Here is a 27,644-nt window from a genome sequence, read left to right on the forward strand (position 1 = left end):
TGAATTAGCTCCTTGATTCAAACGCCTAAAGAAAATTTTAGGAAATACAGATCGTATTTAAACGCCTAGATGCACCGGAGGGAAACGGGAAGTGTAGCCCAAGGAAGAGTATTTTGCCTTCCACTCTTGCATTGCCAAGTCAAAACTGACATCTCTTGGTTGCTAGGACTAGCTGAAATTTTTCGTACCGGCATCTTTGTCAGGTGTAACGGGCTATAACAATCTGATCATCAAGTGCTCAGCTATAAGCTTGCTTGCACGAAAACATTTCGTTGACAACCACCGCCAATATAATCAGTTGAGATTGAATTCAGGGGTATTGAGTACTATTGATGTTGGAAGATCATGTCGCTCTTCATCTGTGTAGGAAAGGTAACTGGAGTACTTGTCAATATTGTGTCGTTTTTTGCAATCTAGATATCTTCTCTTATAAAATCTTACAGAGTGATTGATCTAAAAACTCATCCTACCATTGTTTAGTGGAGGCAATTCAGGGAGGCTAGGCGGCGCAAATTAAAGCTTGGATCAAGACATCAAACTAAAATATTTTTAACTAGAGTAAATAAATGTATCGGCTTGTGAATTATCTAGTAGATCCATAGACTCATAAAATGCATGTGTAGACCTCTAAACTTACCAAGTATGTCACTTGAGGTCCAAATAATCCTAATCAACAAGTATTGTGCATTTTTTTTTTTGCATTTTTCACGTATTGTGCATGTATCAGGGAGTGCCCCTTCCACTACCTGTGTGCAGCGCCAGAGATTACATCTAAACAAAGTCTTTTGATGTGTTTGAAAGTTGAACAAACCTTTGCTGAATTCCTTGTTTATAAATTTAAATGGAGAAGGCACATGCTGGCTTTACATAAAATCCTCACAGAAGGTAAATTTGTTCTACTGTGCTACTACCTAAGAAGTAAAGAAACGAATCACAGCTTCTTGCAACGTTCTCGTCGTCACTAATCATCAATTTCATCGAAGCTAGAACAGCCGTAGTAGCCAGATACACGTCCACGTCACTAGCGCCGAGGGAAACCCGCTGGTGAGGCTGGCCGTGGGCCCGCCCGCGCTGCTGGTTGGCTCGCCTAGGTTGCTTACCGCCACGTGTGAGCCTGCAGGTGCACACATCAGCGCAGATGTCAGATTTGACTTGTATGCGTGCACTGTGCACACGAAGCTTCTGTAGCAAATTGCATATAATCTCGTTTTTATAATAAAGCAAAATCAGAACAGACAAAATTTGTTCGTCCCGTTTCAACTTCCAACCCGCTGTATGATGTATCTGACACTTTTTTGCCTTAATTCACTCAGAAAATAAATGTTTTTTTGGTGTGAAATTACTATGATGTTTTTCTTGTTTTTGAACACAGTCTACCTACTCAGCATGTATATTATGTATAAACAAACTATCTTTTTTTAGATAAAGGGAAAAACTATCTATAAACAAGGAGGAATTTGCTCAAAAAAAATGGCGTTCTTACCTCCGTTTGGACTCGTAGTACCACCAGCAGTAACAGCATTGCTGGTCGTACTGCCGCCACCGCCAGCACCACCTCCGCCACTGCCGGCGCCGCCAGCAACACCTCCAGCACCAATGGCACCTCCGCCACCAGCGGTGCCACCGGCACCAGCTCCACCAGTACCGCCGGCACCTCCGACACCAGCGGCACCTCCACCACCAGCTCCACCAGCACCGCCGGCACCTCCACCGGCGCCTCCGCCACCAGCACCACCAGCCCCACCGCCGCCCTGCTGGCCGTTGCCGACATTGCCGCAGGACATCTGGAAGACGGCCTGGACGCCCTGCATGAGCCCGGGGCTGTAGCCCTGGATGTTGCCCAGGATGCCGTTCACGCAGTTCATCATCAGCATCATCTGCCCGAAGCACGGCCCTTGGCACATGCTCGCCGTTGCCCCGCCGTTGCCATTGCCGTTGCTGTTTCCACCACCACCGTTGTTGCCATTGCCGTTGCTACCGCCGCCGTTGTTGTTGCCATTGCCGCTGCCACCGTTGCCATTGCCACTGCCACCGTTGCCGTTGCTGTTTCCGCCGCTGCCGTTGGCATTGCCGCCGCCGCCGCCGCCGTTGCCATTGACGTTGATGCCCATTGCTTGGAGACACCCGTTCATCACCTATCAGGCAACACTTACCCGTTCTTCAGTGGAGTGTCCAATTAGATTTTTATTTTGAAGTTGTCTATTTATTAGAAGTATAGAACCCAAATCAAGCAGGGAAAGAAAAAGAAAAAGAAAGGCTATCTGGAAGGCGTGAAAGTATGTATTATTCTGCATTCTAGAATCTTGTAGAAGTTAAATTATCATTATTACTATGTTTCTTAAAAAAAAGAGAGACATTGACCTTGAAGAAAGGGAGATTATAAAAGCGAATTAAAAGGCATCGCCTAACCTGGGAGATTAGCTTTCTGAAGATATACTGGGGTTAAGCATGATCGATGCTGATGTGCAGTCACTTTGATGTTTTAGTCAGCAAGAACCTTGTTTGTGTGTACCCTCATAGAGAGCAGTTGGTTTTTGATGAATTTAGCTTAGGGTGCAGGTGAGACTGTGGGAGAATCATTACCTGTCTATTGTCAAAGCAGAGAGCAGCCTGTGCCACAATCTGGATGGCATCCTGGGTTCCGGGTACCACCGCACCACCTGCAGCGCCCCCTGCACCACCTGCTGCTCCCCCAGCACCACCTCCTCCTCCTTGCCCTGCATTGTTCAGAGAAACAACGTAACCAAAGTGTTCAACGAGTTGTGCATGTCGAGTGTGAGCACCAAGCAAGTAGATAGCCTATTTTGGAAAGCCTGCCTCACAATCTGGCTCTGTTTTTTTTTTGGGGGGGGGGGGAGCTTAAACTTTAATAGGAAGTTAACAAAGTCAAAATAAGTAATTGGAGAGATTTTAACCCAGGCAAACAAAGTCCAAGTAAGTAATTGGACAGATACAGGACAAAGTGCTCAACAAAGCTATGCTAGCTTACCTCTGCAACAAGAGACGGCAATGGATGAAAGCACAGCTGCGAAACAGAAATGTCTCAGCCTCAACTTGAATGCAACCATGGCAGCTACCTGTGAGTATGAGCCTCACACCTTTATGCTCACACTGCTACCTAGATGCATGTGCAATCCCTACAAATGCACAGGTTTTAATTTGCTAGATTGCAACACCTGGCTGTATATATATAAGCTTGAGAAGTGTCAAGGCTGGTTTAAGCAACCATGACATTGGAAATGGCTTGCTCCTTGATGAGAAAACATGGGGCGGATACTATTTATGTTCTGAAATGCGATTGCAGGAACCAATAGGATCGGAAGGAGTTCAGGACCTGGAACTGGAGAAAACGAGCGGTAGCTTGAGCTGCTATAAAACTGACGAGGGTGTGTGACGGTTTGTGCGGTTGTGCCAGTGTTCGGTACACAAGAACCAACTACCGTTCACTTGTTCCCTAGACTCGCTTCCTGGGAGGCGTGCAGAAATCGTACCTAAACAGGCATAGGTTCGAGTTCCTGCCTAGTTCTCTTGACTATGTTGGACGCCGTACAGTACTTTGATGTTGAAGGGTTTATTCGTCTGCAGGGGGTTCCAATGAGCATGCCCTGTGCTTATTTTCTACCACGACAAGATAGATAGGTTGTCCAAATTCTGTGTATGCAATGTAGCTTGTGCCGGTATGTACTGTGTGGCACACGGTATGATGCTAGTACGGTTGTTAAACCACTATACTCAACAGTGTGATTTTGTACAATAGAAAATTGCGCTGCAACGAGGTAGGAGTAGGTTACTGGTGAAAAATGTCGTTGAAGTCCAGAAAGTTAAAATTGGCCAGGTTAAACGTTTGCTTATGTGCTGCATGTGTTTCAAAATAAAATTATGCATATGTAATCATATGTCTATCACCAGGAAATCAAGGGTGTTTCAGTCCTACTACCTGAACGGAGAAGATTTGTGAAGAAAAGGAGACACATCCAAGAGGGGGGAAATAAAGGGCAGTGCTCGGTCAACAGTGGCAGTGCGAGCTCTATCCGTGGCACTCGCAAGCCCGCACGCGCGCCTGACATCGCCATGGCGTCGACGACCTATGGCGCGCGGAGGCGGGAAGCGACCACGGGGGCGTTGAGCTCACCCTTGACCGCGCACGGCGCGACGCAACCACCCGAGACCTGCCCCCTTGATCGATTTCCACGCGCACACGCATGCCCTCCCCCAGCTCCCAGGCCCCGCCGGATCTAGCAATGGCTGCTAGCTGCCTCTCCGTGGCCGCGCCACCTGCACCCGTACGGCGCCTACGACGCGCGAGTGCGTTTCCCACCCCTGCCATCTACCAACCAAGATCCCACCTACACCCACGACCGTGCCGCGGGGGGTCAGGCCGGCCATCCAGCGCGCGCCGCCGGGTGCTCTAGAACAACTGGGGTGGTCTGGAGCGTAAAAGTGCGCGCGCGAGCCCGGACCCGGAGGAGCGAGAGCGCGGGGAAGCAAGGTCTCCACCGAGGCACCGACAGACACCATCGATCGGGAATTCGGGATGTGGGAGTGCAGGTTCGCTTCATCGCCCAGCTGTCGTCCGCCGGCCACGGCCAAGCGGGACGCACGTTCACTTTTGTGGACGTCCGCCTTGCAGCTCCTGATACATTGCTTCAGGAAACAGAGGTTGATCAATTTCACCCGTACGTCTTCCGCAAATCCTTTTTCCCTTTTGTAGCTTTCTGCAGGTGCGAGTCTGACTACACGCGCAAGCAAACCGTACTCCGAGTGCAACCTCTGTTTCCTGAGCACCCGGCATTTGCTCACAAAGTGCCCCCACTAACTAATTCCTCTGGATATCTTCCGCAAAGATAGCTGCGGATCCAAATGCAATATAGATGCAGATCCTTTGACCACGTAGCAAGTCATCGTGCTGTCACACAAATCAACAAGAATCAAAATTGGGTTAAATATATGACCCCAAGGAGATCTCAGATCGGAAGGTAATTGGAGATGATTCTTTATTAGTTTCAAAATGCATGGCACATCATTGAAAATTCAAATTTTTATAAAAAGTGCATGTCTCCAAAATCGACTTTTCGGGGAGATTTTTAGGTAACTGTTTTTTGCATTTAATATAACAGAAACACGATTTTGAGAAAAGTTACAAGAAACCATATACAATTATTTGAATGGTTCTTCCTCAGGATGGACCCTTTGTTTTAGCTTCAAATTATATAAGAAAGCAGATTGTAGATTATACTTTGGCATCTCGCCATTTCCATTGCAAGTTAAATGGTTTCCACAGTGAGGGGTAGTAAAATGAACCTTTCTCACATTTTATCACCAACTAAGTTTGTTATATGGCTTTGTCTCTATTTTAAAAAATGGTATATAAATTTGATGCATTTAAAGAGGTTTGTGAGAAATATGTGTCAAACATTCTTGTATTCTATATGTACTTGTGGTATGAAGCATGTTTGAATTACGTTACTGGATATGCTTCTTCATGTTTTTTTCTCTTTTTTTAAGATGTTTTATATTTGTATTCTAATTATAGTCATCATAGGGTTCATAATATTTCTCTTTTTTAAGATGTTTTATATTTGTATTTCTAATTATAGTCATCATAGGGTTCATAATATTTATTTCAAAAAGCCTCCAACAATTAGTATGTGACATGGCTATGCCCCTACAAGCTGAGCTACCATGTGAGAACCACGCATATGACTTTCCACTTGACTAGATACATAATTATTCCAATTGGCATGTGTTTGATCAACGATGAGCCCAGGTGATAGAACATGATCTTTTGAAAGCTGTGAGCATTGTTTCAATGTAATGTACATTATGTTTGATATCCTTACAATCATTATGAACACATTGTTATAACCTGTTGTGATTGTTTCAGCAGCAACGTTTAAATCCCCGCCCCAAAAAAATTAAAAATAAATGGACACTACCGTAACCAAATCATCCAAGGCCCGCAAAACAGTCACTGAATATTCAAATTAGGTGTTTTTTCTCATATTTTCTTTCGCTCCCCATAATAAGAATTGAAAAGTAGGGATGAAAACAGTAGGAAACCATCGGTGAAAAGCTCCATCACTTTCACTTTCATATTCTTTTTATCAAAAACGAAAATGATACGATATTATCGGAAACGAAAACGGCATCGGTATTACGATAATTTTGAAAACAAAAATATACGGTCGAGAATCCATCGATAACGATCAAACCCCATTCAGATGATATTTCAAAAATAATAAATGTATCAAGATAAACACATCAAACCATAGAGCACAACACTAACCATATGACTTGACACATCTCATACACAAAGTACCAATGATTAACATATTAATCCAAGTATCCAACAATACATGATATGTGTCTCATTTCATAGTACTAAAAGTTTAGATATTAATCCCATCATCAATGAAACTATTCATAGTCATCATGAATTTAGATCAACTAGGTTGCAGGTTAGAGGTAGGATACATGAGCCATGACTCTAAAATTATAGATATGACTCTTTAAAAATAAAGATAGCAGGGTGTGTGTTCGTGAACACGATAATATTTCTTGAAAACGAACGGAAGACACCCCTTTCATTTTCATTTCCATATTAATTTGTTTCTATTATTTCGATAATTGTTTTCATTTTCGTTTAGGCTTAAAAGTTGGTAAATTTTAAAAACGATCCTCGAAAATCGGGAATTACCGTTTTCGTTTTCATTCCTACTGAAAATGGTGTTAGCTGTAATACATATTTACCAACTCTAAAGAAAAACTAAGTGTGCACTATTATTTACTAAAATTTTATAGTATTTTCACTGGAGATCTCCCAACATTAAAATCAGTTAAGTTTAGCATTTCTTAGTGCTGTAGTAGTCTGCCACATTTTGCAGCAACATTTCTAGAAGGTCAAAGCACGCAAACCTCGAGGAGAAGCAAACGGTTAGGCTAAAACTGGCAATTCTGCATTCGCAAAGGGACCAGGGCACAAAAAGCACAGAACGAAGTAAACCCAGTTTCATACCTTTACTCCCTCTGACCGTTGTCCCCCTTGTCTCCGTTTCCTCCTCGCCGCCGTCGCCACAGCCGCCCGCCGGCGACTATTCCTCCTCCACCGCCACGGAGTCACCTCCCACCTCCTCCTCCCAGGTAAGCAAAGCATCCGAAGACCTTGCTGCGCTCCCCCCGCCCGCGCCCTCCCTGCTCCTCCGGCTAGCACGTGCCGCCTCGGATCTGGATCCGACGTCGGCTGTGAGGGTTGGTCGGCGTGCGTGGCTGTGAAACCTTGGATCTCACCGCGATCAGTTTCTGTGTATTACTCAGCGTCCCGGAGGGATGGAGAACGGTGGGATCGAGGAGGCGGACGACGCGCTGCCGGTGCCCACGCCGCTGAACGGGCGGCGGTACCGGCCTGTCGGGTCGAGCGACCGCGCCGTCGTCCAGATGACCTCCATGGAGCCGGGGTCCTCCTCCGCCGCCTCCATCGATGCCGTCGTGACGCCCCAGCCTCCGAGGTGATGCACACTTCGCATCCACATTTGTGTGTTTCGCGAGCATTTGGTTGTGTCACGCGCTAGCGGATCGAACATGGATTGTACTGAGTAGAGAGCGTACTTCTGCGTGGAGCACTATCATAGTTTCTGCAAATTAGTGTCTGCATTGTCTTGGACATGCGTTGTTTTGCAAAATGAGGTGTTCAACTAGCATTCTAGCAATTGCAGAGTATCAGTGAACTGTTGAGCGTACTTGATGGAGTGGGAGTATCGGAAGTTAAGATTTATGAGCTCACTACCCTGGGGTGTTAGGCAACGCTAAAACTACTATTTTGGGCTTTGGGTTGCTGCTTTCTATTTTGAGCTGTGGGCATTACGAGCTAGGCTGTGAGATCCATGCCTGTCCTATCTGTTTTGGGGGCATCTACAACTGCAAGGCTACCATTATTGAAATCTGTAGTGATATCTGTTTGAGTGGTGCTGAAATTGTTTTTTTAGGTTTAAAATTGGGACCATTACTGGTTGCTGTTAAACATAGTGAGGTCTTATCATAATGCTGGTTACTTATATTGGTACAATGCCTTGGTCGTTAGTGGTAGTAAATTCTAGCCATTTCTTTGTCCTATATATTTTTCAAGTTTTAGTCATAAATCATGCCTTTATGTCAAGCCATGGTAGATTGCGGCACGCGCGTATTTTCAAAAATATAGTAAATATAATTTTAATGCTAAACAATACATGTCAACAAACCCTCACTCAATTTCTCATCATGCGCAATACATTGCAAATTTTCACCATAAATGTCCTACTTAGCCTAATTGCAAAGATCTAAGTTATGGTGCTAAAATACAATACATTTCTCCCCAAGCAATTAACACAAAGAAAAACTTTATGATTTTTACAGAAGTCATAAAAAATTAATATAATATTAATAAATAATAAACCACTGCTCCGATAAATAAATTATTGGTGTGAACTTGTGAACCGGTCTGGCTTTCCGTTTCTATAACTTTGCTTGTGGTACTGGCCTTCAATGTCCTTCTCGATCAATCAAACCAAATGAGCTCAACAAGAATGGTTGGAAAGGATAGATTATGATTTTAGAAGAATTTTAGGAATGTATTTACAAGGATGGATGCTGGTTTATTATTCCGAAAAGAAAAACACGAAATAGATAATTGCTTGCTTGCACGTGATGATCCAAGTATGATCTTCGACCGGTGGGCTTTGTGGTTGTTTGGGCTCATGGGGTAGTACTTTGGGCTTATAGGCTTACTAATGTTTTGGCCGGGCAAGAAGTAATAAAGGAGTAAGAAATAGATCAGGGCACATGCGTTCGAGCTCCTCCGAACATTGTCTGCCATGGTTGAACTTTTGAAGCTCAAATCGGTGGTGCTGGGAGCAGCGATTGGATGGTGAAGGTAGGAGTCGGATCCTCATGCAATCCTGAACCCGTTTTGCTTGGTTGGAAGGTGGGAGAGGGAGAGGGAAGAAGGGGGCGACGGCCACCATTATTGTAGCTCGAGCTGAAGCTCGGCATGGGCAGAAATACAGAGTGATGGAGCTTGGAGAAGGTAGAGCTCAGTCAGAGAAGCTTGCTAGGGGCTCACCTTGAGTGAGGATGGCTCGAGGGAGGAGATCAAGGCGGCTGCCTTGGTTCTATTTGGTAGGAGAGAGAGGGAGAAAGCGAGCGGCGATGCGCGGCAAGGCCACAGCTTGTGCATCGCGGCGTGGCCCTCTGCAGCCATCCTGCGCCGCCGCCTGAGCCGAGCGCCACGGCCCCTTTCCACCGTGCGCGAGGCCACCGAGGGAGAAAGCGAGCGGCGACGTGCGGAAAGGCCACAGCCTGTGCATCACGGCGTGGCCCTCTGCAGCCATCCTGTGCTGCCGGCCGAGCCGAGCGTCACGGCCCCTTTCCACCGTGCGCGAGGCCTTTGAGGGAGAAAGCGAGCAGTGATGCGCGGCAAGGCCACCGCCCGTGCATCGCGCGGCACTCCTGCAGCCGTCCTGCGCCGTCGCCCGAGCCGACCTCCATGGCCCTTTTCCATTGTGCGCCACGCCTCCGAGGGAGAAATTGAGCGGCGACACGCAGCAAGGCCACCGTCTGTGCGTCGCGGCCCTCCTGCAGCCGTCCTGCGCCGCCGCTCGAGCCGGAGATTTTGCCAAGGAGAGCGGAGTGGATTTGGGTTCCTGGGTATGCGAGCGGGCAAGCCGGACATCATGGTAACAAAAAATTCTATTTTTGGCAGAAACACTCTCCAACACCTAGTTTCTATGGGTCTACCCTTCCTCCCACCACGGCCCCGACAGGCGGGTCCAATGTGAGGGGTACGATGGGCCCGATTTGGGTGAGAAACGTTTTCAATTGTTTTCGATCTTTATAGTATAGATTATATTTTTCAAGTTTTAGTCATAGATCATGCCTTTATGTCAAGCCATGGTAGGCTTGTTGCTGTATATTTGAGTTTTGTGGTAGAGTGTTGGATGCCAGCTCTTAAGACTTGAAAAAGAATACTGTGTTTTTTCTTCTGTCCTCTTGTGTGTGGTAGGGCTTGCCACGTGGCATATACCCTCAACCTTGCATGCTCTGGATAATTTTGAAGAAATGGTTATCACTAGACATGTTCTTTTCATTTTCTTACTTTTTTATATATCTGTACATGCTGGCATTAAACCTGCTGGTGTCCCACTTATGCTGTTTGGATGTCCCATGGGACAGAATCTAAGATATAATTTCAACAGAAAATGACCTTTAAATGTGTCTTTTGAGAATCGTATATACAAGAGAATTTTGTAGAATGCAAGTTGTCCAGGTGCTATGTGTATGAACACACTCTTTTATGTGTGACAGGAACCTTAAACCTGATGCTAATCTAACTGTTGATCCAAGCTTGCGAGAAGGTTCCCCTGATGATCATGCTACATCCGGTGGATCTCAAGGGGATTCAAAGCTAGAGCTATTTGGTTTTGATTCTCTTGTAAATATATTGGGCCTCAAGAGGTACGATCAATCATTCTGTAGTCTTTACTGATTTTACCTTAACTAAATCTTGATGTATGTTTCTTTTATTACGAGCTGAAAGTTTTGATTAGTGTTTAGCATCTGCACCCTGAAGATTGTTTGAACTGTTGATTCTACTTCATGAGTTCATGGTATCAGCATCTGATTGAATCTGAACAGCATGACAGGAGAACAGATTCAGGCCCCTTCAAGTCCTAGGGATGGTGAGGATGTAGCAATTACCATTGGACGCCCCAAGGTTATATTCCATTCGAACATTTTTCTGCCATCTGTTTGAAAGTTCGTTGCTCTTATTTTGTACAATGATGAAAATTAACAATTAGCAACAGTCGTAATCTCAAGGTGTGTATCTGTATACTTCGACATCTAATGTGAAGTTCAGGATGAGAAATTGTTTGCCTCATGTGATTATTCAATGTATTCACTTAAGCATAAAGAGCTGGTTGATTGGAACATTTGAGTTCGTTTGGGATATCAATTGGTTCATGCATGTCTGATCTTCAATGTTTGTTGTCAATTGTTAACTTTATTTGTTATGTTTGTCTACTTATTTGTTTATTTGGACAGGTTGTACAAGTGACAACCTATATCACTGAACAGATTACTCTTATGTTTGTACAGGAAACTGGACCTAAGTTCGGCACCATGATGGGCGTCTTTGTTCCATGCTTGCAGAATATCTTGGGAATCATTTATTATATCCGTTTTACCTGGTAAGGTATCGCGTACACTTACTTTTGTTGTCGCTCATCAATACATTGTTTCTACTTTGTTTCTGCAAAAAGTTAGTTTTCTCTGCTGGTCATACCCCTCCTGTACTTGCTTTGACTTATCACAGTATTAATCCCTTTTTTATCCTCTCCAACAATTCAGATAAGGTATAAGTGGTGTTTCATTGTGATGCTTGCCTCATACACTACTCAAAAACCAACCAATACTTCCCCTCCTTTTTGTAGGATTGTAGGTATGGCAGGTGTATGGCAGTCGCTTGTTTTAGTTTCATTTTGTGGCGCCTGCACATTTTTAACTGGAATATCATTAAGTGCCATTGCAACTAATGGAGCAATGAAGGTATGTTGAGTATTCGCACTATCTGCCAATTCTTAAAATTGGGTTGTTCTGCCTTTTCTACTGTCTTCTTTGCTTCTCACACCATTCATGGGATGTGGAGAAAATTCTCTCCCCCGCGGCGGGGGGGGGGGGGGGGCAACTTTAATCATGATTCAATGATGGGACAAAATACTTTGAGATCTCATTTTGATGTTCTAAGGTGCAACCAAAATAAACTAACACTGAAAACTGTTTTGCATTTTGAATGATCCATAGGGTGGTGGGCCATATTATCTTATAGGCCGTGCACTTGGTCCTGAAGTTGGAGTTAGTATTGGACTATGCTTCTTCCTTGGGAATGCAGTTGCCGGATCCATGTAAGTATACACCATTACAGCCACTAATTGAGGTTGTTTTCACTTTTCTTCATGTTTCTGCTACTCCCTCCGTTCTCTTTTATTTGATGTTGCTTAGCTCAAATTTGAGCTAACCAGCGTCATATAAAACAGAACAGAGGGGGTATTTGTGATGTTTGTGCATCCTTTCTGCACCTGCCCTAGAAGCAGGTATCATTTGCCTCTTCTAGATGGCATGCGGTAGATAGAATGTATTATTGTAGTAAAAGAATATAGAGTAGTGAACTCTTGTTGTGCCTCATATTGTTAGCCTATGTTGTTACGACACAATGTAATGGAGGGTTTTGATTAGACGGTGAGCCAATGTAAAAAAAAAACACACTCTTATGTAGATGAAACCCACCTGACATGGGAGGTGGCAGTAATTAGACTTTAAAGATTGGAATACACCCAAAGAACCATCTTTGGATAAGAGTGTAGGAATTAGCAATCCACATGCCTGAACCACCTAGGCTTTAAAGAGTGTAATACTACTATTATAGCTACTACTACATCCTTATTCATTTTTATTCTCCGTTTTGGCTTTTGATGGGTTTCATTTCTAGCCTATCCAACTTGCTTAGGACTAACAGGCTATGTTGTTGTACCTTCTACTGGTCAACGATTGGAGCAGCTCAACTGTCTGATACTTACAAAGATCCACACAAGTCTGCAGTCAGACTAGTATGTCCAAATGCAAAAAGTGTCTGGATGGGAGATTGATGGGGAAATAATGAGAAGAGTACAATTGTTATGTTTTCTAACGCTCAATGGAACTTCAAATATTATAGATTTTTTGAATAATTTGCTACTTGTTATTGTGGGGGTGCATTCATACATGAGTGTCGCTCACCTCTGCAGTGGAAACTTAATTGGTCTTTTTCAGGTATGTGCTTGGGGCTGTAGAAACCTTTCTTGATGCTGTTCCTTCTGCTGGACTTTTCCAAAGTAAGTTACAATTGATTTGAATCAGTATGCTTAGTTTGTGAATAGAATTGGTGATCTTATTTTTTTATATTTTCAAGTGTGGCTCGTGTGCTTTAGGCCTTAGTTATGACAAATAGAGCATCTATGTCAGCATGTTTGCAGTTTATGATGTGGTAGTCATGTAAACATTAGCACATTCTCCCTTGTTGTAAAATATAAGGCAAGCATGTAATTTCAATGATCCTTTCTCTTGTTTAGCCTTTTTTGCATTTTCTCGCTTCAACATTTTTTAGTTAAATATCCATACATACCACTCTCTCTTCTTTCAAAGACATTGGTACATGAACATTATGTTAATTTCCTGGTGCTGTACTCTTGATGTTATAAGCTCCTTAGTCGTTGTGTGTAGACAAGATGCGAATGCCTTGTTGTTTACATGCCATGTTTTACTACGTCTCAGACACTCTTGTCTTGTAACAAAGATGCACATATACAGGAGTTAGCTCACCATTTTTCTCTGTTGATTGCATGCATGCAAGCAAATGTGTTAATTGTTGGCGTGTCTGTCATGGCAGTCGCAAAAGAACCTATCTTGCAGTCATGACCATGCCCTTCGTCATTGATCACTTATGACATGCAACAGTATAAACAATGTTAGCTAATTAGCTTGATGGTGAGAAATAGGAGAGATGAAAGATATACTACTAATTGATTTACTTTAACTTTCTGCTTCTGATTGTTTTTGAACTAACTTGTACCTGTTTCAAACTGCAGAAAGTGTGACAGTTGTTAACAATACACTAGTAAATGGTACAGAAACTGCTGGCACATCTACTATATCTACACCCAGCTTGCACGATCTTCAAGTGTATGGTGTGATTGTGACCATACTGCTATGCTTTATTGTCTTTGGTGGTGTCAAAATCATCAACAAGGTTGCACCTGCTTTCTTAATACCAGTTCTATTTTCGCTATTGTGCATCTATCTTGGTGTCTTCATTGCACCAAGGCATAATGCTCCAAGTAAGTACCCTAGTTCTTACTTTTATGTTATGTTTTCATCACTGTGTGCTGAATTTTACTGTTGACTTTGTCATGTAGAGGGAATCACTGGGTTGAGTATAACCACATTTAAAGATAATTGGGGCTCAGAATATCAACGTACAAACAATGCTGGTGTTCCTGATCCAAGCGGATCAATATATTGGGATTTCAAGTAAGTTTTTACTGTCTCAAAATTGAACAGACTTCTTTTTCCATGGGGAAAAATTACAAGTAATTTAAGAATGCTCCCCTAGAGTTTGAATAACTTCACTAAACCCTATGAACTTTGAGTAATCTTGGCATGGACTCTTGGCTTCAATGTTGCTATTGATTTGTATTGTGGTAATCATTTGGAACCAACATGTAGTTGAAATTCCTCTAAAGCTGGACTAAATATCCCCCAACTCCTTGCCTCACTGCCTATATGAAGTGATTACTCCACTATTCATCATCCTATGCACCTCTCAACCTTGCACCATTGTCCGCTGCATGGCTGCCTCAGGCTATGTTGTGAGAGAGGTCAGGTCATAATGTGCATTCTAAAAACTCGACCATGGGGGCAGACTCCCCTGGGGCTTTGTTCTAATAAGGTGCCATGCTTCAAACCCGAGTCGGAACTTGAGTTTCAATGACCCCCGGTGTTCAACGCTCTAACGTGCATTCTTGAGCACACTGTTACCACCATAGTGCTGAGTGTCAATGTGGGTTGAGTTGGAACAGATATTCTATATTTTACTTTTAATAAGGAAAATACTCGACTCGACATTAGGTGATTTTCTGCAAGATGTATAAAATAATTGGGTCATGTGTTTCTTCTCACAATTTTTTTATTTTCTTTAGAAAAGTCTGTTGCAATGTGGGTCTGTAGACTTCTTAGTCTCAAAAGCACATGAAGTTTAGAATTATCTCAGTAATCCTAATCTAGCCAACAAAAGTAGGTCGAACTGATGCGATCATTTGGCCTGGACAGTGAATTCCTTAAGAGGGATCACATGGTAAATACATGCTAACATGGTTTGTCCTGTTCCTGATGGCACATTTGTAGGAAACATAACTCATCAAAGTGATACTAATTGGTAATAACTCCAAATTTTAATATGTTAAGCAGGACTTCGGGATTGCTTGTTACCAGCTCACCACGGTTCATATCCACTTGTTTAATAATTCCATCTGCCCTATATTCACAGCCTGTTGAACTAGATGACAACTGTGACAAGGTTTTATGTACCTAAGTGAACCTTTGGTGCATTTTGACTGCATTTTACATATTTCCTTGTGTATGTGAAAAATTCATTTGTAACGGGCGCGAATGCAAACTAAAACTGCTAGTGCAGACGTAAACCAAACTCTGTTGTTCATCTTCATGCAGTGACACAGTTCTCCTACGTGTTTGACTTTTTTTTTAAAAAAGATCATCTTGGTAACTTTTTTTTTGGTGTTTCAGTGCTTTGGTGGGTCTCTTTTTCCCAGCAGTCACAGGAATTATGGCTGGCTCAAACCGATCTGCCTCACTGAAAGATACACAACGATCAATACCAATCGGCACATTATCTGCAACTCTTACAACAACTGCTATGTACCTGTTCTCTGTGCTTCTATTTGGAGCCTTGGCCACAAGGGAAGAGCTTCTAACTGATAGGTATCTGCTTTTTGGTACTGCATACTATTTCTTCTCCACTTGCTGATAATGTGTTTTTTAAGGGTTTGATAAATTTGGCCTTGTAGTTCATGATGCCATCGGAGCATAAATATATGTCTTAGTTGTTTCATCAAGTTCGAGACAACGGGAATTTGTGGCCAAAAGGGATAATTATGGTCATGTTGCGTAATTCTTGTGATAATATAGAAAAAGGACATAATGGCTTACTTGCAGCCTGTTAGAGTATATTTGGTAGGTTAGGATATGTAATCCCGGACTGCCGTATGTATCGGGGAGGTGCCTTACCCCCTAAGTCTCTGTACTCTATATATACCGCCCAAAGGGCTCAATGCAATAGATCCCACACATTATACCCAATCTTACATGGTATCACGAGTCTAGGTTCTAACCCTAGGCCTCTGGCTTCCGCTGCCCTCGCGCTGCCCCCGGGGAGATCGATCTCTGCCGGGGGCAGCGCCCTCGTAGGATCTGCACGCGGATCCCTCTGATCCGCCGCGCCGTTGTGGTCAAGTAGCAGCAGGGGACCTACCTCTCCCATCGCCGCCAGGATCTGCTGCAAGCGCCGCCATCTTCGTCGCCCCTATCGTGCGTCAGGCCTGGCGCCCCCCAATCTACTCCTCCAGCGCGGCCACCACCGCTGCCCTTGAGCGTGAGTGTGCGGCTGCGATGGTGCACCGTGGGGCGCCGAGCCGCCACCACACCATTGGGGACGCCCGACGGCCTCGCGCCGCCCCTCCCTTGTCGGTCCAGCTGTGCTGCCTCCGACACCGCCTGATGTCGTCGTCGCCGGGATGCGTCGACCCGCCTGACCCCACTCCACTGCGCCGCTTCTCCACCATCGGTCGTGGGCCGCCGCGCCGTGGGAGCTCCGTCCTTCCCTCGCCGGCTCTCTCCTCCGCGCTGTCGGGCGCCGTCCCCTTCATCCTCAGCGCCGTTTCCGCCGCCGCCATGCGCACGAGGACGCGGCTGCAGGGCGGCTCATGGGGCCACTGGCCCGCCGCGCAGCTGGAAAAGGACGCCGCTCGGGCTGCATCCTGCCCGGTCAAGTTCCTTCGCGGGTGGGTCTCGCCCCTCTGCTTTGCCTCTCTCTCCCTTTGTGTCCTTTGACCGACGGGCGCATGAGGATAAGGTTGGGGGGCATCACTAGGTGCACCCGAGATTGTACCCGCGGGCCTCCTGTTGCTGCTATTTCTTTTTTTTTCCGATCAGAGATCGGATTGCGTCGCCCTGCCGTTCGTCGCCGCATTGTCATCGACACTCCCGAGAACGAGGTTGCTGTTGCGCGCCCTCACAGGCTGCAGCATTGACGCTCGTGGTCAAGCCATCATCGCCGGTGTCGCCGCCTTTTCAGGCGGTGGCGCCACCCGCTGCCGGTCCTCGTCAAGCTGGCACTCGATCTGAGTCCGCGCCTACTGCCGTTCTCGCGTAGACACCGCCGCCGATGTTGCTGAAGGAAGACGCCCGAGCGCTTTTCAGCTGCCTCGTCTACCATTGGGGGGATGACTCCATTGTTCTCCAGTCTGTCCGTTTGTGTTGCTACCGCTACGACTTCGGGGGGATGTTAGAGTATATTTGGTAGGTTAGGATATGTAATCCCGGACTGCCGTATGTATTGGGGAGGTGCCTTACCCCCCAAGTCTCTGTACTCTATATATACCGCCCAAAGGGCTCAATGCAATACATCCCATGCATTATACACTATCTTACACAGCCATCACTTGCTTCTGGCTGTATGTGTTTTGTACAGAAGTTTTTTCGGGTAGTGAATTGTTCAAGTATGGTTACTGTTACATAAACCTGTTTAGGGCGCTTTTACATCAGAATGCATTACCAGTTCCATTGTTTGTCTAGAATTAATATAAACAAATGCCAGCAAATGCTATTGGCTACTATACCTTTTATGATCAATTATCTTGTTTTGTAAGTCCTGAATATTTTTTCCTTATTAACTATTGTCTTGGATCTACATTCTAACAGCATCGCTGTAGTACCGTAAGGCATTCCAGTTGTTACACAGTTTCTTATTGCTTGCACAATCAGCTCATAAATACCCTTAACTCTTGCAGGCTTCTTACTGCTACAGTGGCTTGGCCTGCTCCTGCAGTGATTTACATTGGTATTATTCTGTCCACTTTAGGTGCAGCTCTTCAGAGTCTGACAGGGGCTCCAAGGTTACTTGCAGCAATAGCGAACGACGATATTCTTCCAGTTCTTAATTACTTCAAAGTTTCTGAGGGATCTGAACCCCATGCAGCCACTTTATTCACGGCATTCATCTGTATTTGCTGTGTGGTTATTGGAAACTTGGATTTGATTACACCCACTATCACAATGTTTTTTCTTCTGTGCTATGCTGGTGTGAACCTGTCATGTTTTTTGCTTGACCTCCTTGATGCTCCTAGTTGGCGTCCTCGATGGAAATTTCACCATTGGAGCCTTTCACTTGTTGGTGCATTGCTTTGTGTTGGTATGGTTCTTAATTCTTTTACCATTTATTTTGTTTTACGATGATATTCAGCACAAACTGTTGTAGAACTCGAGTTATTGCATTAGTTTGATTTCAATACTTTATTCACTTTTATTGTTTTGAATCCAACCTTCTCTTCACCTGTACATGAGTATCGCTTATTGTGTTTTACACTAGCACACATCTAACTAAAACACACCGATAACTGTATTATAATTATGATCGCTTACTTGGATCTTTCTCTCAATTTCAGTGATCATGTTTCTGATCTCATGGTCTTTCACTGTTGTCTCCCTTGCCCTTGCAAGCCTCATCTATTACTATGTGAGCATAAAAGGGAAGGCTGGAGACTGGGGAGATGGGTTCAAGAGTGCATACTTTCAGTTGGCGCTCCGAAGTCTCAGATCACTTGGAGGTATGCCTGATTGCAGCTTTGCCAATACGTAATCATACTTTGCATTTTTGTAACTTTTGGTCCTTTCCACAGCAAACCAAGTCCATCCTAAGAATTGGTACCCCATTCCTTTGATATTCTGCCGTCCATGGGGTAAACTTCCAGAAAATGTTCCTTGTCATCCGAAACTTGCAGACTTTGCTAATTGTATGAAGAAGAAGGGCCGTGGTATGTCAATTTTTGTCTCAATAATTGATGGTGATTATCATGAACTGGCCGAGGATGCCAAGACTGCATGCCGTCAGCTGGATGCTTACATTGACTACAAACGCTGTGAGGGTGTTGCGGAGATCATTGTGGCCCCCACTATGTCTGATGGCTTCCGTAGCATTGTGCAGACCATGGGCCTAGGAAACTTGAAGCCGAACATTGTTGTGATGCGGTACCCTGAGATCTGGCGACGTGAGAATTTGACACAGATACCGTCAACCTTTGTCAGCATAATAAACGATTGCATTATTGCTAACAAGGCAGTAGTCATTGTGAAGGGGCTTGATGAATGGCCTAATGAGTACCAGCGACAGTATGGGACTATTGACCTGTACTGGATTGTAAGAGATGGAGGATTGATGCTTCTTCTGTCTCAGCTCCTACTCACAAAGGAGAGCTTTGAGAGCTGTAAGATCCAAGTCTTCTGCATATCTGAAGAGGACACTGATGCAGAGGAGCTGAAGGCGGATGTCAAAAAGTTCTTGTATGATCTTAGGATGCAAGCTGAGGTAATCGTTGTGACTATGAAATCATGGGAATCACACATGGAGAGCAGCAGCACCGGTGCTCAGCAGGATGACTCCCATGAGGCTTACACAAGCGCACAGCAAAGGATCAGGACGTACCTTGATGAGATGAAGGAAACTGCACAAAGAGAAAGGCAGCCGCTAATGGAGAATGGGAGGCAAGTCGTTGTGAATGAGCAGAAGGTTGACAAGTTCCTATACACAATGTTGAAGTTGAACTCCACGATACTCAGGTACTCCAGAATGGCAGCCGTGGTGCTTGTGAGCCTGCCCCCACCACCACTAAATCATCCTTCGTATTTCTACATGGAGTACATGGATTTGCTTGTAGAGAATGTCCCACGCATGTTAATAGTTAGGGGATACACAAGAGATGTTGTCACATTTTTCACATAATTAGATATACACTTGGAGATTCTAGCGGCATTTGGTGGTTGTACTGTTGTAGCAGACTGGATACACAAGATTCAAGTGCAGATTCTACTACTGAAATCACAAGCCCTCACCTTGAGGGCTACCATCAGATGAGATGTTAGCTGTTCAGAGCTGTTGTTCGCTTACTGGGTTTGTGAACTACTGAACTGCAGTGTCTTCATTCTTTTCTGGATTTGAAAGATCCACATAGCGAGCTTTGGTTCTTACAAATTTTGTAGCTATATTCATACAAACACTCTCCATCTAGTAACATACTACTTACATGTTGGCTAAACGATAGAAATGCAAACCCTTCTCACTGAAACATTTGTATTGGGTATTTTCTTTGCATCATTTGTATACTTCTGTGAGACTGATGTACCAGTTGTTGAAATGGGCAAACCTGCGAAAGAGGTAGCACTGAACATATAGCTGGGCAAGTGAATTTTGCATGTGTTTCCTCGAGTGTTTAGAGTTTATGGTACTAAATTTCTGCCTATGCATTGGTCAATGAGCTGTATTACTTATTTTACCATGTTAATTTTTGATATATTGAACCATCTTTCTTCCTACTATTTTTTTACTGGGGTAATTTCCGATATATTGAACCATTTTTCTTTCTAATAAGTTTTGTTGAATCTGATGGTGTGCTTGTAATTTTCTGGCAATGAAATTAGCTATCATGATTCCCATATTCTTTTCCGCTGTAGGATTAGATAAACGGTGCTTCTGACGAACATCTAAGTAAAATTCGTTCTCTTTTATCAGTCGATTTTTTTTTGTTCCAGCCTCTGGTTTGAAGCTCATAAGAGCGCTGGTTGATAATTGTGGCCCATTAGAGGTTGCTGTCGTGGGATTTAGCTTAGGTATGATGCTGCTGCGTTCGCACAGGAAGCTAAGAGTCCGTTTGGTTGGACATGGTTGGACAGAGAGCTGTACAATTATTTCCTCTTCCTTCTGTCCTTTTTTTATTTTGCTTCTTTACTTTCGCTTGCTCTCGCAAGGCATGCATACGTGCATGGCAGTAATAACTGGGGCATCATTAGCACCGGCGGCCGTACGCGATTTATTAGATTAGTTTTAGTGTACAATTATTAAGATTGAGAATTTGATAATTATACTAGCTGAGTTTTAAGTATGAAACTCCTCTCCTATGATAAGGCTCATTTCTCTCTCCTATAATGACATTGCTAAGTCAAAAGAATTATTCATATAGTATATTATTTAATACTTATTAAATTTTTTATGAAACTCCAATTGGGACCGGACAGGACAGCAGGCGGCGTGCGCGCGCACCCCGAGCAGCGGCATGTGGGCGGGCGGGCCGCACGTGGAACCGGGCGAGGAGCAAGTGGCGCGTGGCTGGGCGAGGAGCAGGAACCGTACGCGCGGGGCTGCCCCTGGGCGTAGGCGCGACGGAGATGACAAAGCGGAGAAGATGAGCCGGAGCGGCAGGAAAATGGGTGCGTTCGTTTCCCTGCCTCTAAATTTTAGAGGGGTCACATCAAAAAGAATCTTGTCATTTAGAAGTATTAAATAAAGTCTAATTACAAAACTAATTGCAGAACCCCAGGTCTAATTCGCGAGACGAATCTAATGAGGTATATTAATCCATGATTAGTGGATGATTACTGTAGCATCACTGTGGCAAATTATGGATTATTTAGGCTCATTAAATTTGTCTCGCGAATTAACATCCATCTGTCAAAAAAAATTTATAAAAAGATTTTATTTAATACTTCTAAATGATAAGATTCTCTTTGATGTGATGGGTCTAAAATTTAGAGGGGAGGAAACGAACACCCCCAAAATAAAGAAAATACCAAATAACTAGTGGTAGGTGAATAATTTTGAGAAAAAACTACCTTTAAAAAAGCAAGGGGAAGAGCTGCGGTGAAAATTGAACTTAAAAAGGTAGCTTTCTTAATAGAACCTAAGATGGGAAAACTACCATTTGGTTAGGTTATAAATTTTTTAAGCAAAAGTAAGTTTGGAAGTCCAATTAAACATACCCCAAGGCTATTCATTGTGAAAGTTTTTTAAATATAATACAGACACTCACATACACACGCACAAACTTATCTCTATAAATACACGCACACAACCCTATCTCTATGAGCACCTCCAAGAAATTGTGCTAGCAGATTCTTAAGATTAACTAAGTCACTACAGATGATTAACTAAGTCACTACAGATGTCTCGCTGTGAACAAGCACGTCGCTTAGCATTGGATAACTTCTAGAACAAATCCATAAAAATGCCAGAACCCATGTTGAGTCAAGGGCTCGAACTCGAATAGATACCATAAGAAATCTTACTAGCTGCTTCCGGTAAAGTTTTATAGGGACTTCATTTGCACTTAAAAAAGTGTCACATCAGTAGATTAGATAACATAACATGATATTTATGATGAGAGATGGTATCTGTTTCATCATGGTTACCAATACCTTGAAAACTATTTGAAACTTCCACCAAACCTTCATCTCCGTATATTTCATCCACTCCATTAGTCACTTAAGGATAATATTTAAATGATATGCTAGTCTATGAAATCGTGAAATTAAATTTTCAATTCTGAGATCTAGTTTCATCATCAACTCAAATATTCCTAGATAGAACTATGAAAACTACACAATAAAACTTTACATTAAGAATAGCCTAAGTAAACTGGCTGTTAGTTTTTTTTTTGAGCGGGCTCGTTAGCTTGTCGGTGAGGATGGACTGGGTCTTTGTGGAGTTGGATCGGGCCGCAAGTTGGGCCTTTAATTACTAGATGATAGTGAAAAGGATCGTGCTGGGCTTGTTTGACGATCGACCAAGTAGTCAAGTATTAATATATTTATCTATTTAGTTTTTTATATTTTAATTATTCTTTGTTAATATTCTATGTTTAGTGTAATTTGTTTTCATTTGTTGTATTTTTTGTAGAGGTTGATAAATTGGTGTAGCTATGGTCCAAATGTATCCAGGTTAGCAAAATATATCTTGGCCCGTTAAGCTCTAGGGTAAATGGCCAGTTTGTGGCATGTGCATTGCATGTGAGGTTCATGGTGGCTAGTTTAAGGGTATGTTTGGTTGGATTGTGGTTGTGGAAAAGCTGTTGTTGGCTATGAGCTATGAAAAAAGACTATTGTAGGCTACGAGCTGTGAAAAAGCTGAAAACCGTTTAATTGATTTGGCTGTGACCGTGTGGGTTTGGTATGAAATACCTGTAATACCCTTGAAGTTCTGAGAAAGTTTATATGCAAAATGATCTTGAAACACTATCTTCTTAAGAGATTCACATGCAAATAACTATTTTAGAAAGACAAATTTAATTTGTTTAAATTTTGCATCCACCATTAACGTATGATCCCAACTTTTAAAAACTTTTGGTAAATTCTCTTAAATTTTGGGGGTTTTCTGTAAAACGTCTAGACACAAAAATACTACAGTTAATTACAAGTTTTGGTGAGGGCCTTTTTGCAAAAGCTTATGGCAATGTCAGTCGTACCAATCCTCAACCTGACGCTCACTGCTGGGGTAAAATTCGGCATCCATGTTGAATCTCAACTCATTACTTGCAATCAGAGCTCCGTTGATGTCTTGCGAATCCATTTAAGTACTCAAATTCGCAAATCCATGGAGGGACGAGCCAAATCGAGGCCGCCCGTAGGGAGCTCGCGCGGGGGAGTAGGCGCGGGAGCTCGTGTCGCCGTTGAAAGTACATGTAGACCTGTTTGGGTTTTGGTGGGTTAGTGACATATGCTTGTGGGACTAATGCTATTTATAAGAATGATGAGCAAGAAGTATAGGTGATATTTGAACAATTGAAGGTAGATGCCTACCAAAAAGGAAATAAAAGTAGAAAAGTGAAGCTTCATAAGGATTTAATTATTTCATCTTTTGAAATTGAGTATAGAAATACCGTACTATCAAGAGGGATATGAAATATACTCGCTTTGCGTAGAATAAGGTGTTCAAGATGATCTAACAATCCATGAGATACATCTTTGCACTTACACATCACATGAGATACCTTAGGAGTGCTAACTGCAGAATGTTCGGAATGTCCGGAAAATTTTCTGCGGAGTGTTGACATGTCTCCGGACATGTGCGGAATATCCGGAGGAGAGATATCCGGAGTCTTCGGAACTTAACTGCACAACAACTATTTTTGAGGGAAGGGGTATAAATGCCCCTCACACCCCTCTCATTTATCTTCTGCGACCTAACTCGCGTGCACTCTCTCCTGAGCATTCAAGAGCCCCTCTTTACTCCCCTCCTTGATTCCAAGTGAGATTTGGTGAGGGATTTGAAGGGAAATTGAAGGGAGAGCAAGTGAGAGTGCTAGTGAACTGATTTTCCATCTCTTGAGCACCTCGTTCTTCGTCAAGCTGGTTGATTTCGTGTTTGCTACTCTTGGAGCTTTAAGATCCTAGTCGGCTAGACGTCACCCGTTGAGCACCCAAGCTTGTGGTGTGCCTCGGGATGTATGTACAACCTCCACATTCTAGTAAATGACCTTAGCAACATTGGGGCTGCTAAGGGGCTATTTCATAGCTCAAGAAGTAAGTGTTCTTCTTGGGTGCCTCAACGGAGACGTAGGTTCCTTATGGGGAACTAAACTTCAGGAAACAAATCCTTATGTCTCTGTGCATTTACTTTGTATTTTGTTGAAGTTCCCGTGTCTTACTAGAATTCTAGGATTTGCTCTCGATCTACTTGTTGGAAAGGTTTTGACTGCAGGCAATTGGAGAAAAGAGATAGAAATAAACCTAGAAATCTTGGAAATTACTTTGATCTACTTTTGGTTAAGGTTTGATTGGTCGAGTTTGGTTTCAGTACATTTCTCTAGAGTTTTCGGACAATTCTTCGGAATCTTCAGAAGTTGCGGAGATTTCGAATAAATATCCGGAGACTCCGAAAGTTACTCATAGAATTGTTTTAAGTGTTGTGATTTTCTAGTTTTAACTATTCACTCGCTCTAGTCGACTTCTAGATCCTTTCACCGCCCCCTGCTGGGAGCTCACGTGGCCTCACGCCATTGCCCCTGCTGGGAGCTCGCGTGGCCGCCCCTGCTGGGAGCTCGCGCCGCCGCCTCTGTGCGGGAGAAGGAGAGGGAGGGGGGCAGGGGCTTAGTGTCAAAGCAGAGAGGCCGGGACGGGGCTGGGCTGGCGAGTCCCGGCGCCAGCAAGGAGTGGGGCGAGGAAGGAGATGACCAGGGCGCGGACGGAGAGGACTGGGCGACGCCGGAACAGAGCACTGCTTTCGTGCAGACGATAACAAAAAGGGAAAGAACGAAACCTTATCTTCATAACCGATGGCAGTGCGGGTAATTTTGTTGAAAGTCACACCCCTACAGCCGGTGAAAGCAGCTCTTCCCCTGCTGTGAAAAATGAACCACGTGAAAGCTACATTTAGCTGTGGCTTTTGGGCTTTTAGCTTTTTCAAAAAGCAAAAGTAGGTTGGAAGTCCAACCAAACACATCCTTACACTACAAATATGTATTTCAGGCAAGTACATGACTCATGAGTAGCAGTTTACTTTGTAATTTATAATATTCAATTTATTATTCAATTTCCTATAATATCAAAATAATTTAAAAAATCATATTCTATATTTTAAACACATGTAATGATATCCGTTATCAACCCGTAAAAATTTTAACTTAAACTCTACAATTGTGAGCGCTTGATATTTTAACTTAAACTCTATAATTGTGAGCTCAACCAAGCGCTATCCATACGCCTCCACGCCTCTATTTCCACACTTACTCCTTTGACAATGCCATCCTCGTGGAGCACGATTAGCGTTATAGAGAGTAGACCGAGAAAAATCTGCATGGTCATATTTTTATCCAATATCTCCACTTACCCCCTCAGGTGAATACCAGCCTATACCCTCCCCTTTGATAGCTCACCGTCTATTATGATCACATATATGATACATCGTGCCAGCAACATTTGAACCGTAGATGTACCAATTTGCCAAGTTGCTGCACTAAAGTGAGCAGTTTGCAAGTAGTTGGACCAATCTTGCTAAGTTGTCGCACCAAATTGAGCGGTTTATAAGTTGTTGGACCAATACATACACTCTTGCTAAGTTGGTGTATGGTGGGTGCAATTTACTCTTTTTTATACATGACGTAAAAACTTTAGCTCCGATCAATTTAATAGAGGAATGTGTATTGATTTGTAATTCAAGATATGAGCGGTGCATTGCAGAGTCAAGATCTTGCTATTCTTGTTTCATTTGCATTATTAATTAACATTCCATGTCACCTTTTGTAGTGTTGAAATGTATGTTTCTTTGTTTTTCACCTTCTATCCAGTTGGTTTATGGGCTGATTGTTATTGTGCTTTGTCCATTTATTTCAGTTTGACCCCATTTATACCTACAAGATTTTTATATAGAATTCTTTAGCTTCATATCAGTTGCACCTTAAGTTTCTCGTGGCGGCACGACACCTCTCTCGCCAGCCACCTCACAATTTGTGTCATCTGAAAATCCCATCAAATGGGCCTCTCATGTGTAGTGCATGATGCGGTGTTGCCGCTATGGCACTATACCTACGAGCACCGGCACACCTCTGCAGAGGCGGAACGGTGGTACTGGCCCCACCTTGTCAACGAAATTTCTTTATGACATTGTATATTAGCACAGTTATTGCTGGAATTTTAGTGGGCTTGGCCCATTAACAATTTTAGAAATTCTAGTAAATCTTAAAAGCCCATGTATGCAAGAGGATGTGGTGCAAGTTTAGTCGCACCTTGCAGCAAGTGGAGGAGAGGGATGGCGGTTGGCTTTTAAACGAGCCTTCTCGTTGCTGCGCCACCACCGTAGCCTTCTCCATCCCGAGTGCCTACGTGCACCGGTGAGCGGGAGAGCAGATCTCCGGAACCCTTCGCCTTTGGGATTTTGCACCAGCAGAAAGCGAATAAGGTTTTTGGGAAGCGCTTCGCGCGACTGCTCAAGGTCTTCACCATGGTGTGTCTTCCACCCAACTCCATCACCTTATGGGCCAACCGCCTTCGTCGTCTCCAACAGCGGCGGTCCGTCGTCGTCAGCCCTCCAGCCAAGACTCAGTACGTGTTTTGTGATCTGATCTATGTCTTAAGCATGTACCCTAAGATCCTAGCTATGCTATTTATGCTGTCTAGTATATTAGATCTATGCATGCTAGTTCATATGTTCATCATAATTTATTTTATACGGAATTTAATATTGCAATTGCTTATACTCTCAACAATAAAAAATCTGACTTTAGGCAATCTGTTGATTTTACAATGGCTGGTTTTGCTGATGCACTGAGGCCGGAAAAGTTTTCTAGCGTGCACTTTAAGTGATGGCAAGTCAAGGTTCATCTCTGATTGTAATGCATGCATGGGAAGCGAGGCGCAGGTGAACATTCTCCTGAGGAGAGGAAGAAGTTCACAGATGCCAACAATCTTTTCATGGGCTATGTTATAAGTGTTCTTGTTGATCGTCTGGTTGATGTGTACATGCACATAATAGATGCAAAAGAGTTGTGGGATGCATTGGTTGCAAAGTATGATGCGACCGATGCAGGCAATGAACTTTATACCATGGAGGACTTTCATGACTTCAGGATGGTAAACAACCGGTCTGTGGTAGAGCAGACTCATGAGATACGGATCCTTATGAAGGAACTTGAACTCCTAAAGTGTTCTTTACCAAACAAGTTTGTGGCTGGGTGTATGATTGCAAAGTTGCCCTCCTCATGAAGGAATTTCGCCACATCTCCGAAACACAGGAGATAGGAAATATCAGTTGAAAATCTGATAGCATCTCTTGATGTTGAGGAGATGTCTCGGGCTAAGGATGCTACTGAGAAAGGAGGTGAGGACCACTCCAGCGCCAACATGGTGCAGAAGAACTACCCACACAACAAGAACAAAGGGAAGGTTGTCAACAAACTTGTCAAGACTACTACATTTAAGAAGAAGAAGACTACTAAAGCTACAGGAGCTTGCTACACGTGCGGTGA

General features: G+C 43.6%; 2 protein-coding genes across 4 annotated transcripts; one reads left to right on the forward strand and one right to left on the reverse strand.

Moving 5' to 3' along the window:
- Positions 1–791: 791 nt before the first annotated feature.
- Positions 792–3,326, reverse strand: LOC112887275 (glycine-rich cell wall structural protein 1.0-like). Its single transcript, XM_025953412.1, has 4 exons — positions 2,990–3,326; positions 2,584–2,717; positions 1,484–2,135; positions 792–1,114 (listed from the first exon to the last, which is right to left on the reverse strand). Exons 1-4 carry the CDS (start codon positions 3,066–3,068, stop codon positions 984–986), a joined length of 996 nt encoding a protein of 331 aa, XP_025809197.1. The 5' UTR covers positions 3,069–3,326; the 3' UTR covers positions 792–983.
- Positions 3,327–6,989: 3,663 nt separating this feature from the next.
- On the forward strand, positions 6,990–20,148 carry LOC112885820 (cation-chloride cotransporter 1). Of its 3 annotated transcripts, none has more exons than XM_025951477.1 (14): positions 6,990–7,140; positions 7,315–7,505; positions 10,336–10,485; positions 10,666–10,744; positions 11,128–11,219; positions 11,463–11,577; positions 11,833–11,933; positions 12,838–12,899; positions 13,653–13,901; positions 13,980–14,094; positions 15,367–15,561; positions 17,649–18,049; positions 18,303–18,464; positions 18,537–20,148. In XM_025951477.1, the coding sequence occupies exons 2-14, from the start codon at positions 7,327–7,329 to the stop codon at positions 19,634–19,636; spliced, it is 3,000 nt and encodes a 999-aa protein (XP_025807262.1). In that variant the 5' UTR covers positions 6,990–7,140; positions 7,315–7,326; the 3' UTR covers positions 19,637–20,148. The 3 variants fall into 3 exon arrangements, with proteins under 3 accessions (XP_025807262.1, XP_025807263.1, XP_025807264.1); XM_025951478.1 differs by having other exon boundaries at positions 7,009–7,140; positions 7,297–7,505; positions 18,537–19,636; XM_025951479.1 differs by lacking the exons at positions 6,990–7,140; positions 7,315–7,505 and having other exon boundaries at positions 10,375–10,485; positions 10,674–10,744.
- Positions 20,149–27,644: the final 7,496 nt, after the last annotated feature.

This window comes from Panicum hallii, chromosome 3 (assembly GCF_002211085.1).
Source record: "Panicum hallii strain FIL2 chromosome 3, PHallii_v3.1, whole genome shotgun sequence".
NCBI lineage: Eukaryota > Viridiplantae > Streptophyta > Magnoliopsida > Poales > Poaceae > Panicum > Panicum hallii.

Excerpts from the sequence above, each read along its gene's own strand:
- LOC112887275 (XM_025953412.1), bottom strand. The coding sequence starts at position 3,068 with ATGGTTGCATTCAAGTTGAGGCTGAGACATTTCTGTTTCGCAGCTGTG. Across the intron at positions 2,136-2,583 it reads TCTGCTTTGACAATAGACAG|GTGATGAACGGGTGTCTCCA; the intron begins GTAATGATTCTC and ends GTTGCCTGATAG. Across the intron at positions 1,115-1,483 it reads TACTACGAGTCCAAACGGAG|GCTCACACGTGGCGGTAAGC; the intron begins GTAAGAACGCCA and ends GTGCACCTGCAG.
- LOC112885820 (XM_025951477.1), top strand. The coding sequence starts at position 7,327 with ATGGAGAACGGTGGGATCGAGGAGGCGGACGACGCGCTGCCGGTGCCC. Across the intron at positions 11,578-11,832 it reads CAACTAATGGAGCAATGAAG|GGTGGTGGGCCATATTATCT; the intron begins GTATGTTGAGTA and ends AATGATCCATAG. Across the intron at positions 18,465-18,536 it reads AAGTCTCAGATCACTTGGAG|CAAACCAAGTCCATCCTAAG; the intron begins GTATGCCTGATT and ends TCCTTTCCACAG.